Source organism: Columba livia, chromosome 19 (genome assembly GCF_036013475.1).
Source record: "Columba livia isolate bColLiv1 breed racing homer chromosome 19, bColLiv1.pat.W.v2, whole genome shotgun sequence".
Lineage (NCBI taxonomy): Eukaryota > Metazoa > Chordata > Aves > Columbiformes > Columbidae > Columba > Columba livia.
This window is the reverse complement of record NC_088620.1, coordinates 2,335,650-2,351,842: the sequence shown is the minus strand read 5'-3', so window position 1 is coordinate 2,351,842 and position 16,193 is coordinate 2,335,650. Positions and strand designations below refer to the sequence as shown.

The window sequence follows — 16,193 nt, the reverse complement described above, 5'->3', positions numbered from 1 at the left end:
GGTTGGAATGTCTGCACAGAAGGAGACTCCACAACCCCCTGGGCAGCCTGGGCCAGGCTCTGCCACCCTCACCGGGAAGAAGTTTCTTCTCAAATTTAAGTGGAACCTTTTGTGTTCCAGTTTGAACCCATTACCCCTTGTCCTACCATTGGTTGTCACCGAGAAGAGCCTGGCTCCATCCTCCTGACACTCACCCTTTATATATCTGTAAACATTAATGAGGTCACCCCTCAGTCTCCTCTTGTCCAGCTCCAGAGCCCCAGCTCCCTCAGCCTTTCCTCACACAGGAGATGCTCCACTCCCTTCAGCATCTTGGTGGCTGCGCTGGACTCTCTCCAGCAGTTCCCTGTCCTGCTGGAACTGAGGGGCCACAACTGGACACAATATTCCAGCTGTGGTCTCCCCAGGGCAGAGCAGAGGGGCAGGAGAACCTCTCTGACCTACTGACCACCCCCTTCTAACCCACCCCAGGTACCATTGGCTTCCTGGCCACAAGGGCCCAGTGCTGGCTCATGGTCACCCTGCTGTCCCCAGGACCCCCAGGTCCCTTTCCCCTATGCTGCTCTCTAATAGGTCATTCCCCAACTTATACTGGAACCTGGGGTTGTTCCTGCCCAGATACAAGACTCTACACTTGCCCTTGTTCTATTTCATTCAGTTTTTCCCTGCCCAGCTCTCCAGCCTGTCCAGGGCTCTGATGGCAGCACAGCTTCCAGTGTCACCCAGCTTGGTGTCATAATGTGCAATAGTAACATAAAAGTGGTATTGGAGACCATTTTATAGGAAAAAAGAAAAGGACATGTTTTAATTGTTTTTGGTTTGCTTTGCTAGGATTTATTAAACTGCTCAAGCAGAAATTTTTGTAGCTATAGCTTACAAGTTAATTGCTCAGAAGTTAATTTTTCAGGTTGATTTTTCCAAATTCCAAAGCAATAAACGTGTAAAAAATACCAGTTTTAATGAACTGAATTTTTCCAGCATCTAAGTTCAGTTATAGGTCATGAAAGTAAAGTGTTGAAAAAGATACTTATAGGAACTGGGACTTGGCAAGACAGGGACATTTTCTTCAAAAGAGCATTGACACCTTCTGTGGTGAGACAGGCAGAGAGCGCCTGACACCTCTGGGGTTTGCAGGATCCCTAAAAATGGGGGAGAAAACCCTCCGTAATACTGATGGCTACTGGTGTACCCATTGTGTGTTATTTAAATTAGCGGTAGGTTAACTCTGGTTTATAATTGTTCTAAAACTGGCAATGTATTTCTGAGATTTTTGGCCATGTGGCTGCTTTGACATTTTGAAGGGGGGGGGGGTTGGAGAATGAGCAGACCTGGGTGCTGCACGTGGTTTATGTGGCGTTATACTACAGATAAGAACAATTAGCAGAGATGTGAAAGACAGGTCTCTCGTACTGCACCTTCAGATGTGTATTTAGAATACTGAAGATCTCTCAAATCAAAGCCCATTTTTGCCTGTGGCTGTCAGGAAGGCTGGGCCTGGTCACCCCTCTGCGGGGACAGGTGTTCCTACCAAAACCGTCGTCTAAGTCCTTCAGATTTCAGACATTCTCAATTTGCATTTGTTTTGTTTTAAAAAAAGCCTTTAAAGCTTGGATTGCTGCTAATGCCCTCTCCAGAACTGTACTATTTCATTAATATTTTATGAGCTAGTATTCTATTATTTCCTTTCACAAATAACTTGTAAAAAGCAATGTGTCTTGGATTGTTCAAGGTGTAGTTGCTTGTAATGAAGCTCAAATGTTGAATTGCACAAGCTGCTTTATGTTTTTGGGTTTGGATCAGTCTTTAGAAATGGGAGCTCTAGTTCTCCTGGAAAGGGCAATGGTCATTGAATGGAAGTAGCTTTCAACAGCCTTTGATTTGAGGTCTGATGTTAAGAAGATTAAAAATGTTTTAATAAATGAGCACCCACATTAACACATGCTAATTATGCCAGTGAGGTTTTATGTGTCTCTTCCAGCCATCTTCAGTATATAGTCCATATATCACAGCGTTCTATGTCACATAAAGGAAGAATACTCATCTAAATTTCTAGAAACTTCAAAAAGCTGTTGATTTGAAAGAGCAGGGGCAGTACCGTGTGGCTATCAGAGGGGCTCTTACAACACCACTGGTTTGCTGCCTGTTTGTATTTGGGATATACAGCTGGGTCATGTAGTTGATAACGTTCTATCTGGGCTTCTCTTTACAAACATTAAGTGCTCTGCAGTGCACAAATACCGTGTGGCTTATTTTGTAGTTCAAATATATGCTATAGGTAGGAGCTTTTTTGAATGGGGAAACGTAAATATTCTGGAAATGAGCTGAATGAAGAGTAAATATGCTGCCAGATTAATAATTCTTTCAAGTGTGGATGTATGTATTTAAAATGAACTGCTGAAGTGACTTCGGGGGGAGATCTTGAGAGTGACTGGGTAGGATAAGATAGTTTTGTGTTTGGGAATTCGGAAATGTCGGGCTTCTATTACGACAACACACTTGAGGCTAGAAAACATTTCTCCTGGAGCTGAAGACTCATTATTACTGCTAGGCTGTTATGAAGATCAATAGCTTCCGGGCTGATTAATGAACAGGAGTATTTATTTGTGAAATATCAATTTTTAACTTGTTTTATATCTTTTCAGCTGCCGTAGTCAGTTGCCATTTGCCTGGTGTCGTACAACCTGTAGCGCTGCTGGTACTTGAACCAGCAGCCTGTGGGTTGGAAATGTGTTAGATGGGAATATCAGCTGGTGTTGGTGCCTTTCAGCTGGGAAGCTGTGCAAGGGCTTGGAAACTGGGGGCAAGAAGTGGTGTGTGAGGGCAAAGGCTTCTGTGGTGCTAATTGTAACTTGTGTGTAAATTACTACACTCAGCACCTGCGTACAGTTTGGTAAAATCATAAGATGACTCGTGGAAATTGTGCCATTCCAAAAAAAAAAAGTTAATTTTAGACTTGGATTTGGCTTCAACATGAATTTTAAACCAATTTTTGCTTCGTAGGCTTTAATTTTTATATAAAGGCTGAAAAGCTGCAATAGCTTGTTCAGCACTCTTACCTTCAACCACACAGACAATTGTTTCACTGGAGTCTCAGTTGTTTTGCAGACTGTTTGTAAAATGCTCAAGGCTTTCGTCAGATATTTCAGTCTTTCTGTGAACTTTGGCAGTTTAGAACCAAGAAATAGTGGCTTCATTTTATTTTTCAATTTGAGAATGTTTGGCCAGCCCCTCTTGGTGCCTGAGCATTGCAGTCGTTTAATTGCTGTGCACAGATGTGCTGGGATATTGCTGAAGTAGCTATAAATTTTGCTTTGAAGATATATATGTGTGTGTATATATATATATATATACGTGTATATATATATATATATATACACTTTGCCCTTCTGATACACTGAGCATTTTAGCCTGTGATCTGAGTACATGATGTATCATTGCAAATTAAAGTGCTAATGCAGTAAGCAGTGGAGGTGATCGTGTATCGTCCTGGTTAAGCTGGGTCTTATTCAAGGAAACAGCTGGAGCTGCGTAGCGGGCAGCGGGACTTTAGTCCGGGTTGAAGTGCTTTCTTGAGAAGGACTCCAGTATCTTGAGAAGGCTAACTGGTGATGTGTAGGATTTGTATTGAAGTATGTACACGGTGGGAGCCAATTATTAATATATATGCTTTACTTAATTAAAAATTTAAGCACAAAGACCTGTTGAAAACAATTTACGACATGAATTTACAACTTAATTACGTTCAGTATTTTTCATGCTTGATTTAATTTTGTTCTTTCGCATGCTATCTTTGAATTAAAGCAAAAATATGTATTTCGTTTATAACCGATGCCACTCACTGCTGCCCCTTGTTGAAACTTTGTTGTTTCAGACAACGTCCCCGAGGAGCTGAAGGACCCGTTCTACATCGATCAATACGAGCAAGAGCACATCAAGCCGCCCGTGATCAAGCTGCTGCTGTCCAGCGAGCTGTACTGCCGCGTCTGCAGCCTCATCCTCAAGGCGGATCAGGTGGCGGCTCTGCAGGGCCACCAGTCCGTCATCCAGGCTCTGTCCCGCAAGGGGATTTACGTCATGGAGAGCGATGATACACCTGTGTCTGAATCTGATCTGGGCTGTGCGCCAATCAAAATGGTTAGCTTAATTAAATCCACCTAATGATCTTTTTATTTAACAGTATTTAAAGTCGTTAATAGAACGAAGAGCTTCTCATGTCTAGGTCACTAAACTCAGGAATTTTTACCTTTAAATACAGTTAGAATAGATATTTTTTTTCTTGAAGGGTTTTGTTTTCCAACACTCACTATTTTCTTCTCTCAGAGTTCTCATATGGCAATGATCGATGCTCTTATGATGGCCTACACTGTCGAAATGATCAGCATTGAAAAGGTGGTTGCCAGCGTCAAGCGTTTCTCTACATTCAGTGCCTCAAAAGAACTGCCCTATGATTTGGAGGATGCAATGGTTTTCTGGATTAACAAGGTAAAACTGGCATGGAGAAAAGTGTGCCTGTTTGTCACCTTTCAGATTTGTAAGAAGGTTCTGATGAACGTCTGCCTTCCATCTCTCTTACCTGTGCGCTTCTAGAATGTTTTCCACTTCAGATGAAAAGAACTGTTTTAATTACTGTGTTGTTACTCGTTACCTCAAGTCCAGTGGTACTTGGGCGTAATATCCTCCTAATCCAGATTATTGTTAGTGGTATTTGACTCCCTTATTGCTGCAACATATTCTAATTTATTATTCTTGCTTGCCTGCTCAGTGTTTCCATATGGATTGGGAAAGAGAACCAGCTAGCAGGGAAATGCAGTTTTTTAGGCATGCTATAATAAAGCTGGTAAATTTTTCAAGGCAGGAAGGAAGAGGAAAACTTGGCTTGTGAAACATATTCAGATGCATTTTCATCTTTTCTATGCTGTGCCCTTTCAGGTGAACCTTAAAATGAGAGAGATAACGGAGAAGGAGATTAAATTAAAACAGCAACTAATGGAAAGTCCAGGGCACCAAAAGGTAAAACACATTTGTCTTCAGTTGTGCTTTTGTGTATTGCTGATTAGAATACAAATATCTCAGTATTTTCTTTGTCAGAGAAATGTGAGGCATCCAGTCCTCGAAACTCCTGAGATTTTGTGCATGCAGTTGGTTTTGTGTCCGTCGTCAGGGCCCTCCCTTACCTGTCAAGCCCACTGGTACCTTCTGACTTCCATTAAGTTTCAGTTGGACTAAAATAACTTGTTTCAACTTAAAATAACTTTACGTGGGTAAATATGACTCAGCTTTCACAGCACAAAACATACGTTCTATATTTTGGAAGTCTTGGGGCATATTCATTTTGCATGCGTTAATTGTCTAATATAAATTCAGGGGCTTTATTCAAGTTGTATCTAGAAAGCATAGTCTTGGCATTCAAATGTTATATGTGTGTGTTTGTAGTTTTTTCCACCTTTTTCCCTTGAAATGATATCACAATGCACTAACACTGCAAAATACAGTGCACTTTCATTTCTGGAGAGTGTAAAGCAGATCTCTCTCAAACGTGACGTGTATCAGCTGTCTGAGCTCCCAATTTATGCTTTACTGAAGCCTTAAGAAGAATTGCTCTGTTCTTCCCTCAAACTGGCATTGCTTAGCAAAGGGGATAAAAGTGTGATGTATGAACAAAGCACAATTGTTAAACTTTCCTGTTAGTGGCAAATGCTTTTTATGTAAAATAATAACCTGCAGCAAAGCGGGGCTCAAGAGCTGCTTAATTTACAAGTTGATGCTTGGTCTGAAGGATTTAACTATTTTACTCTCTGTTGACTTTTGGTCTAATTTTAATATTTTAAAATCTGAATATCTGGGCTACAGCCCCTCTAAAATATGAAAGTGTTTCTTGCTGAAGTGCATTTAAGTGTTACTGCTTTTAACTTCCATTGCTGATGTTCCTTTCCTATTCCTACGTTCCTTTCCTTGCTTCCTGAGCAGTCTCCTTCCAAATGGTATTGGAAATTAGTACCTGTAAGTCAATTACTTTTACACCAGTTGTCATTCACCAAGTCATGGCTGTTCAAATTTCTTCAGTGTTTGCTTCCATTACAATGCTTCTTAGGCTGTCTTTGAAAAAACAAAGCTGTGTAAGCTTTTGGATCATCAGACTTAGTTTTCATAACATGATTTCTGCATACTGTACAGCATACAGCATAATCACTTCACAGCATTTCAAAATCGTTTCCTCAGTGCAGGAGTAGCAGAAAAAAACCCTAGAAAATGAACAGCAGTTAAAATGGTTACATGTATTACTTTTGTCGTAAGTGGGGAATTGATCAGAGCATTAAGGTGAGATAAAAGCTGGGCGGTTTAAATAGTTGTTTAAGCTTTGAATCCGTAGATAAGACACCCAGATGTTTGCGGGGGTTCGCGCTGCTCTTAGAGCTGCTCTTAGAGCTCTTGTTCCTATCCAGATACAAGACTACACTCCTACACCTGCTCTTGCTCAGGTTTTTAAAACCACAACACCGTTATTTGTTGAGATGGGGTTAGAAGATTTGACAAACCAGTTTGGATCCCTTATGACAGTTGGTGAATTAATGAGAGTGGAGCTGAGAGGAAAGACAGAATGAATATTTTGCCTGTCAGAACCAAATACTTATTTATGGCCAAGTGTGAAAACAGAGTATCAATTCCATTATATATATATATATATGAGAATAAAACGGTACTTCTAGTATAGAAGCCTGCTTTCTTTTGATTTTTCTTTGAATAATCACCATGGTGTATCTCACTATTTCTTTCTGTGTAAGCCTGATCTGATGCATGCCATATCGCACTGCATGCTGGAGCCAGTGGAATATGCTCGTGTGGTACAGTATGATTCACATTCCATTACATAGTTGTGGAGTGCTCCAGGCTGGGGAAAAAAATAACTCGCATCTGGTAAAAGGAGAGGGAAAAACAGCTTTAGCATGGAGACATAGTAGCTTTTAGAGTTACTTGCCTTTGCCAGGGAAACTAACATGACATGTTTATATTTGTGCAAAATAAAGACATGAAACCAATTCTTATTGTTCCGATTGTAAGTGATCTTCATGTCTTTGAACAGATTTTTTTTCTCAGCCTGTGCCATCCTAAATTGACACATTAGAGCGTGTGTGTGTAGAGCTTTCCCAGGGTGCTGTGGGAAGTGTTCGATACCTTTGGTAAAATCCACCTTTCCTCTGATTAAATACGTTCTCTGTATATCTGCATGTTGAGCCAGCGCATCAGTTGAGATAGTTTGTTAAAAGTTCAGTTGTGCTGATGCACTGAAGCGTGAAGGGAATCTTTTTCCAACCCCGAAAGGTATTGTGCTGGGCTCTGTGCTGTTTGTGCTTTGCTCGCCCCGTGGCTTTGCTGCTCAGACTTAGCTCTAGTCTAGCTGGCGTGTGGGTGCTTAGTAAATACCGACACTAAAACTTGTCTTGCAAAAGTTGTGACAAGCAATGCCAAGATTTGTCCTTCAGCTGCGCTCCAAATGGTGTGATTGTGGAAGAGTTTGCTATCGATTTCTAGTGAAATCAAGGGGAGTTTTGCTGACTTGTTCCTTTTGCTGACCGTTTTTGGAAAAGGCCATTTATTTTTCTTTTGCACAATGTTAATATTGCATTCTGGCTTGCCACACATATGATGTTCTGATTCTGAGAGCACTTGGCTGGCTGTGGATGTAGGTAACGTAGGAGAAATCGCTAGCTCATCGGGATTATTTTCTGCCGTGTTTAAGTGTTTTCATGTAGTTACCTGTGTCTCTTTCTTTGGATCTGCTGCATTCACGCATGTGTGGAAGAACTTTGACTGAAATTGCTTGTAATAAGTTCAAATGTGTGGATGAAGCTGGGAATTCAGCAGCATAGATTGCTTCCAGTAGGAGGAGAACGATCAAAGGGGAAGCACCATATTCTTCCGAATTGGCTTCCGCTGAGTGAAAAGTGAATTATTTTTGACTTGGAGCAGAATGCTTGAAAGGATCCACCGTAAAGAGTTTTCAGGGCTTAAGAAAAACTCTTTTCTTTTTGTAGCATCCTCTGAGCACTTGTTTTCTGTTGTCAGGTGCGTTACCGAAGGGACCATCTCTCGAGCCGGCAGTTGCCATATTTCCCTCTGCTGGAAGATCTGATGAAGGATGGTAGTGACGGTGCTGCCCTTCTCGCTGTCATACACTATTATTGTCCAGAGCACATGAAACTAGATGGTATGTAATAAAGGTGTATATATATATGTGTATATATATATATATAAAAAATTCTTCAGTCTTCGAGAGCTGACCTAGAAGGATGTTATCAAATGGAAATGTGACACGTCTAATAGGTACTTGACTGTGAATCCTACGAGTAACCTTTTATTATTTGGAAATCCAGATGTCTGGTTTTAATTGCTTTTGTATTTTGCCGTCATGCGTGTTCTTTGTGGCCTGCTTACCTTTTCTGTCGCCGTGACACACCGAATCCTATATAGATCCTAAATCAAATGCAAAATTGATACTGGTTTTTCTGGGGTTTTCTTCCTTCTTTTCCTGTCTGGTACTTAACAGGTAGAGAAATGTCACTGGTAGCCAATAAATATTAAATGATGGTGTATAAGCAGTCTGTGGAGTTCCTGTATGTGGAGTCTCTGTTACTTGTGGTTGGAAGTTTAATTCATTTGGATGGTGTCATCATTTACTCCTTTTCTCACCTTTCTAGATATCTGTTTGAAGGAAGTAACGTCAATTGCAGACAGCCTCTATAATATTCAACTTTTGAGAGAATTCTCAAATGAATATCTAAATAAATGCTTTTACCTCACATTGGAGGACATGTTATACGCTCCTTTGGTTTTAAAGGTAAGGAGTATAACGAAGGATACATTTTTGTGGGTGAACCGTGAGTGTTCTGCTATTGTGAATTGTGGTTTTCTTTTCCCGTTTTAGCCCAACGTCATGGTGTTCATTGCGGAACTCTTCTGGTGGTTCGAGAATGTCAAACCGGACTTTGTGCAACCAAGGGATATTCAGGAGATAAAAGATGGTAAGCTTTTAACTCTTGCTAAATGTTAGCATGTTATTTAAAAGATACTTAGGTGACAATGCAACTGTTGCACACTGGTGTTTCCTTTCCAGTTTTGTTTCTACCCAAACTTTCTGCTTGCTGGGCATCTTTGGCAGCAGTAAAATGGAAGTAAAGTTAGTCCTAGATCCACTTGGGTTCTAACTTTTGGAATGAGATGGGCACGTAACTTTTTCCCTAGACTCAGTAATTATTTACTTATAACATCCTTTCCTTTAAGGTCACCATAAGATAGGTGTTGTAAATACAGACTGTTATTTCAGCTGTCGCTTTAGCGTTGAGTTGTAAAGCTTTCATTCTGCCGTACTGCAATCTGAAAACTTCCTGTTCTGTTTCATTATTTTAACGGCAGTAAGAGTTGTGTTAACGCTGTAAATCTCTGCCCAGTTAAAACAGTGTTGCAGCAGAAGAGCAGCCGCCCGCCCGTTCCCATTTCCAACGCCACCAAGCGCAGTTTCATGGCCAGCCCTGCGGGTTCTGGCCCAGCAGAGCTGCCGCCCGCGGCTCCACCGGCCCCCGACGCCTGCAGCAGGTACTACCTGCACCCCGAGGAGCCCGACTACCTGTGAGTCTTCCTGGTGTCCAGACTCAGCTACCATTTCTGCTTCTGTTTGGATAACCTGGGAATTTCTGCTGCTAACTATTCTGAATTTGCTGCAAAATGAATGACTGAGTTCTGTGCAATCAGTCTCTAAAATATTCTCAATTGTCAAGTTCACATAAATACTTTTCACATTGTAGAAGAAGTTAAGTTTAATTTCTATTTTGAAAACAATGTGAAACACAAAAGCGGTTCGAACAGCTGATCTTTACTAGCCATATTCAAGTGGAAGAGGAGGGTTTCTAGATCATGGAAGGAGGGGCTGGCCACTTGGGGAGAATATAAGGCTGTTGTCAGAGGCTGTAGGGAGGCAACTAGGAAAACTAAGGCCTCCTTAGAATTAAACCTGGCGAGAGGGGTCAAGGACAACAGGAAGAGCTTTTTCCAATAGATGGCAGATAAAACTACCACCAGAGGCAATGTAGGCCCCCTGATGAACGAGGTGGGTGCCATGGTGACAGAAGATACAGAGAAGGCAGAGTTACTGAATGCCTTCTTTGTCTCTGTCTACTCTGCAGCGTAGGGGAAAGGGACCTGGGGGCCCTGGGGACAGCAGGGTGACCGTGAGCCAGCACTGGGCCCTTGTGGCCAGGAAGCCAATGGTACCTGGGGTGGGTTAGAAGGGGGTGGTCAGTAGGTCAGAGAGGTTCTCCTGCCTCTCTGCTCTGCCCTGGGGAGACCACACCTGGAATATTGTGTCCAGCTGTGGCCCCTCAGTTCCAGCAGGACAGGGAACTGCTGGAGAGAGTCCAGCGCAGCCACCAAGATGCTGGAGGGAGTGGAGCATCTCCCGTGTGAGGAAAGGCTGAGGGAGCTGGGGCTCTGGAGCTGGACAAGAGGAGACTGAGGGGGGACTCATTAATGTTTACAGATATCTAAAGGGTGAGTGTCAGGAGGATGGAGCCAGGCTCTTCTCGGTGACAATCAATGACAGGACAAGGGGTAATGGGTTCAAGCTAGAACACTTCATTATAGAAATGAAGTTCTTGTAGTAATGAATTTTTGCTTCTCTGAATTAGTGGCAAAGGAGGAAACCCTGCCTTCAGCCCTTCCCATCCACTGCTCCCGCTGAGACAAAAGCAACAAAAATCGTTACAGGGAGAAGACAGCCCTGGTAAGTCTGCCTTGAATTCGCACTTCAACAGCCAGTCACCGTAAATGGCAATACAATAATTAATAAAAATACAAGTTCATAAATGTGAATGATCTAAAGTTGAATTCAACTGCAGTCAGCCAAGTAGTAAGCACATTTAGTTTGAGTAAATCATCTTTGTTCGCATGAAAAGATTTTAAAGATCCTTTAAGGAACTCAGTGGATTTTTGGAATATTTTTCCTCTCACAAATGAGTTCATTTTCAGAATCTCAAGTGCAGGAAATTCAGACTAATAATGTCAGTTCTGTGAAAAGAAAGAAGAAAGCCAGAATGACAAACTCACTCTAGTACTTGTCATATTTTGCCTCAATGTTTTTTTAATTACTGAAAACCTAGGCTTATACTTACACAGAAATCACAGAAGTGCTCAGAATTTATTGTCTTTTGTCAGCTAAGGTGCCAGTCAGACATTCGAACTGCTTGGGCTCTACCAACATGCTGTGAGGACTTTCTTTCCCTAAGGCTGAGGGGCTGACAGGGAAAACAGTTTGAACAGTCTGTTCATGTGGTCACTTTTCATTGTGTTTTTTTTCAAGCTTTGTTTGTCTGTCTTTGGTCAATATTTCAGCAAATTTGTTTGCTGCTGCCATCTCTTGGTGAAAGGGTTTGTTATGTTTGCTATTAAATGAAGTAAAAGTGCAAGTTTAAAGACCGTTTCTAAACTGTGTTCACCATTTGAAAAATATTTCAGGTCACCGGCACCGTTCTAATTCTCTGACCCGCGTTGACGGGCAGCCACGAGGCTCAGTTCTTGCGTGGCCGGAGAGGAAACCCAGGTAACAGATGCGTTTAAGTGGTACCATGCTGTTGAATGAAAGGGTGCTCAGCTCTGTGACAGTTTAATTGCAATAATGTGGTATCGCTTCCTTAGAACTGGACTGAATCGCTTAATTTTGTTTTCTTTTAATGTGCATTTTCAGCAGTGAGGGACTTTTGCTTGTGGTTGTAAAGACTTTAAACAGGATTGTCAGTAAGCACTGAAGTATCTGAGGTTGCTATTTAGTATTGCTGGTCACTTTTGATATAGGATACATTTTTTCAAATAGAGCAAAAATGTTAGCTGTTTGTATTATGGTCTTTGGTTCACCAAACTGTAACTTTTTGTGTGTGTCAGTAGACTCTTCTTATCTTTTGCAGGCCTCTGTCTCAGCCAACACCGTTTGCTCTCCATCATTCCGCCAGCAGTGATGTGGACCCCGGGTCTGGTGACAGCATTAGTCTGGCCAGATCGATCAGCAAAGACAGTCTTGCTTCAAACATCGTTAACGTAACTCCAAAAAATCAGCCCCATCCTCCATCAGTGAAAGCGAATGGGAAGAGCTTATTGAACAACGTTGAGATCGAGGATGAAGACGAAGAGCTTATTGCAATAATCAGATCTGAAGAAAGGCCAAACCGTAGTGATCATGAACTGCAGAATGCGTCAGCCAGGGTGCCCGGCATCGTTACCACGGCGTGGTCTCCAAAAACAAACAGTGAGACTTCAGAAGGCAAACAGGAGAGTTTTTACCTGGAGCCCTTAATGCCTGCTGTTCTAAAACCAGCAAAGGAAAAACAGATCATCAATAAAGAGGAGGAATGTGGGGAGGGGAAACAGAGGAGTTTTATAACAAAGAGATTAACTGATGGACACTTGCCTTTGCGCAAGAAAACAAACAGCACTCATGGTGAGCATGACCTTAATAGGACTTTTACTCCAATTTCTAGTTCTGATTTCGCTCCAGTCGCAGAAGCTGGTGCTGCGGACTCGGCAGCGCTGATGGAGGCCGGGCTGGAAGCTGCTAGACCTTTGGCTAGTAGCAGTTTGGATCCTTCCGCTCAGGAGCTCTCCACGGGAGGATTCTTTCTTCATGCTGCTAAATCTGATGATGACATAGCAAGTAAAGTCAATGTAAGTTATGCGAAAAGTTTCAACTCACATATTCAGGATACTACGTGGACTATGGTGAGACAAGACTCTGACTCAGACCTCTTGGACATAGAAGACGCTGAGGAGGATTTGGTGGTCGTAGGTGACCATCCTATAGTTGCTAAGTACATTGGTGAGGAGGAATCTGCAAAATTGCAAGAAGATATGAAGGTAAAGGAACATGAAGATAAGGATGATGCTAGTGGACGTTCCAGTCCATGCTTGAGTACAATTTCTCAAGTTAGCAGCGTGTCCATGGCCAGTGGGAGCGTCCGAATGACCAATTTTGCCGAACGAAAGCTTCAGAGACTTAACAGCTATGAGACAAAGTCCAGCACGAGCAGTTCACAAAAGACCACACCAGATGGGTCAGAAAGCTGCCCAGCACCGCTGACCACATGGAAACAAAAGCGAGAACAAAGCCCCAACAGACAAAATAAAGATAACGCTAATCTTTTAGCTTCTGAATTGGTGCAGCTTCATATGCAGCTGGAAGAGAAAAGAAGGGCAATAGAAGCTCAGAAGAAGAAAATGGAAGCCTTGTCAGCAAGGCAGCGATTAAAATTGGGCAAGGCAGCTTTCTTGCATGTTGTTAAAAAAGGGAAATCCCCCGATGTTCCACAGCCTCTTAAACCAGAACATTTTGCAAAAGAATTTTCTCGGCACAATGGTGAAGACTTTGATGAAGTTTCTTTGGCTTCCAAGTCTGAGGAGTTTCTTGTGAAGGAAGAGGAGAGAGAAGAAATGCTCAATGATGCTCAAGAAGTAGCAAAAGTAAAAATGCAAGAAAGCCTTGCTTTTGCTGAGCAACATAAACCAAAAGACTCTGCTGCTATACATGACTTGGAAAAAAGTAAACTTATTTCTGTTGCCCTCCTAGAAGACAATGTTACAGAAGTAGATATAAATGAATGTGACCTTTCTATTGAAAAATTGAACGAAACAATCAGTACCCTTCAGCAGGCTATATTAAAGATTTCCCAGCAACAGGAACTTCTTATGAAATCTCCATCGGTGCCGTCACCAGGAACCAGAAGTAACTCTCAGGACCAAAAGGTAAAACCACCAATTCATTTTGTTGAGCCCCTGTCTCCAACTGGAATGAACAGTCTTCGTAAACCACCTCGATTTGGCCAAGGAAGGAGCCCTCGGTCAGGAAGACCAGTTGATCTGAAAGTCCCTAAAGACAGACAACAAAATTCAGCGCGTGTTAAAACCCCAACGCCCAGTCTAGAAACCTTACCGCATTTAAGGCCATTTCCATCCAATAGCTTGTCAAAGACGCCAACGGAAATCGGCTTGGAAAATAGTCTTGATCTTGGAAACGGTTCTCAAGAAAAGTGTTTCTTCGATACCTATAGACTTCATGATGAGAGCAACCAGCGGGCACTTGTTCTCTCCACCTCCAAAGACGCCAATATTATTTCTGAAATGAGCAAAGAGATGAGTAACAGCTTCAAGGAATCAGGGTTGAATTCTTCTGATGGCTCAGGAAAAGAAAATGTCCCGGTGGATGAGCCACTGAGAAGCAAAGCAAATCTCATTGAAGTAGATCTGTCTGATTTAAAAGCTCCAGATGAAGGAGAACTTGAAAACCAGGATAGCTCTACGGATATAATTAGTGAAGCTGATCAGAAGTCGGGCGTGGGTTTTTTCTTCAAGGTAAATGTATTTACTGTTTATTTCCCCCTCATTTTTCAGTCTTCTGATGGAATGCGATACATTCTCCTTGCAATATTAGAACTTTAAAAAGCTGCACTGGGAAAGAAATTGCTAGTGGAGCAAAAGGTTTTTGGGTTTGTCCAGCTTGATATATTTTCTTCTGTTCCTGAAAACTCTCTATCCTGGTGAATTTTGCAGGATGAACAGAAAGCAGAGGATGAACTCGCGAAAAAACGTGCCGCGTTCCTTTTGAAACAACAGCGCAAAGCAGAGGAGGCTCGGATTCGGAAACAGCAGTTGGAGGCTGAAGTTGAACAAAAAAGAGATGAAGCTCGGTAATGACATGTGGCAAAGAACACTTCTGTTTAGCTCCTAGGATGAGGAGAATTATTCTGTCTTGATCATAATGTTGTGTTTGCTTTTCAGTCGCAAAGCTGAGGAGGACCGAATACGGAAAGAAGAAGAGAAAGCTCGAAGAGAACTTATCAAGCAAGAATATTTAAGGAAAAAACAGCAGCAAATTTTGGAGGAGCAAGGGCTTGGAAAGCCTAAATCCAAGCCCAAAAAACCCCGGCCAAAGTCGGTCCATCGTGAAGAATCTTACAGTGATTCGGGGACAAAGTGTTCTTCCACACGTAAGAATTTCCATCTGTCTGCTCTCGCCGATCCGCAAACCTGCTTTCAGAAGATGTTTCACGGTCTTGCTTTTCCTTTGCAGCTGATAACTTGAGCAGCGCTCAGTCTGGTTCCAGCCTTTCTCTGGCCTCAGCAGCCACCACGGAGCCCGAGAGCGTGCACTCGGGCGGCACGCCGTCGCAGAGGTACGCACGAAATCCTGTTGGCATTCAGTGTTGTCCGCTTCAGCTCGCTGCCGTAGAGGCACAATAGTCATGAGTGAATTCATCTTCTGTTTTATGCGACTGCCAACTCTCATGTTCTGTACAAACTTGCAGCTTTGTTTTGTTTTCTCCCAAAGGAATGATAGAATTTTGCTTTGATAATCCAGCAGGGAGGATCGCTCGGGGCAGGAAAAGGGACAATAGCCCGTTCCATTCAGGGCCAGTGACTGGTCAATTTATTTAAGACTGGAAGGGAAAAAACCCAAAATCTTGGCATATCTCTGTTTTATTTTTATACTTATTTTCCTTCCACTAGAGTTGAGTCTATGGAGTCCTTACCAATACTAAGCAGAAATCCAAGCAGAAACACAGAAAGAGATTGGGAGAACGCTTCGACAGCATCTTCCATTGCTTCAGTGGCAGAATACACAGGTGACTGGTTTGTTTTAGGTGATTTGTTATCAATAGCAGGTCATAAAAAGCTGTGGCATATTTGATGTGACACATGGTTATTCTTGAGCGGTTGTCAGGTGGATTTTCTGTTTATTATCTATGTAATTAAGTTATTACAGAAAAATATTTGGAGGGCTTTTTTCACTTTGATGAATGAAAATCTCAACGTTCATGAATGTAGGGCAAATAATTTTTATTTGTTTGTCTCCCTTAGGTCCAAAATTATTTAAGGAACCCAGCAGCAAATCCAACAAACATATTATCCACAATGCGATCTCTCATTGCTGTCTTGCTGGAAAAGTGAATGAGCCACATAAGAATTCAATATTAGAGGTAAACATTAAGAGACAAAATTAATCATGCACTGGCAATAAATGTATCTGTAATGCTCATTTCCTAATCCCACTGATGCCATTTCTTCAAATGAACCTGTATTGAGAATCCTTTACTTCCCGTGACCGTACGGACTTGGGGAAAACGTGATCCTGGGTTAAGAGTTCAAATTGTAAATTTGTG

The 16,193-nt window shown here is 42.1% G+C and overlaps 1 protein-coding gene across 8 annotated transcripts in view; it reads left to right on the top strand.

Annotated features, from left to right (window-relative positions):
- Positions 1-16,193, top strand: part of CAMSAP1 (calmodulin regulated spectrin associated protein 1) — a 30,905-nt gene that overhangs the window by 12,417 nt on the left and 2,295 nt on the right. For 3 of the 8 annotated variants that reach the window (XM_065035542.1, XM_065035547.1, XM_065035549.1), the window contains exons 3-18: positions 3,872-4,134; positions 4,321-4,482; positions 4,930-5,010; positions 5,968-6,000; positions 8,065-8,206; positions 8,697-8,836; positions 8,924-9,020; positions 9,447-9,624; positions 10,680-10,774; positions 11,506-11,590; positions 11,952-14,385; positions 14,584-14,720; positions 14,812-15,020; positions 15,104-15,206; positions 15,541-15,656; positions 15,892-16,010. In XM_065035542.1, the coding sequence (XP_064891614.1) occupies positions 3,872-4,134; positions 4,321-4,482; positions 4,930-5,010; positions 5,968-6,000; positions 8,065-8,206; positions 8,697-8,836; positions 8,924-9,020; positions 9,447-9,624; positions 10,680-10,774; positions 11,506-11,590; positions 11,952-14,385; positions 14,584-14,720; positions 14,812-15,020; positions 15,104-15,206; positions 15,541-15,656; positions 15,892-16,010 (4,394 nt within the window). The remainder of the gene's footprint in view (positions 1-3,871; positions 4,135-4,320; positions 4,483-4,929; positions 5,011-5,967; positions 6,001-8,064; positions 8,207-8,696; positions 8,837-8,923; positions 9,021-9,446; positions 9,625-10,679; positions 10,775-11,505; positions 11,591-11,951; positions 14,386-14,583; positions 14,721-14,811; positions 15,021-15,103; positions 15,207-15,540; positions 15,657-15,891; positions 16,011-16,193) is intronic. The other 5 variants (XM_065035543.1, XM_065035548.1, XM_065035546.1 and 2 more) reach the window with 3 other exon arrangements.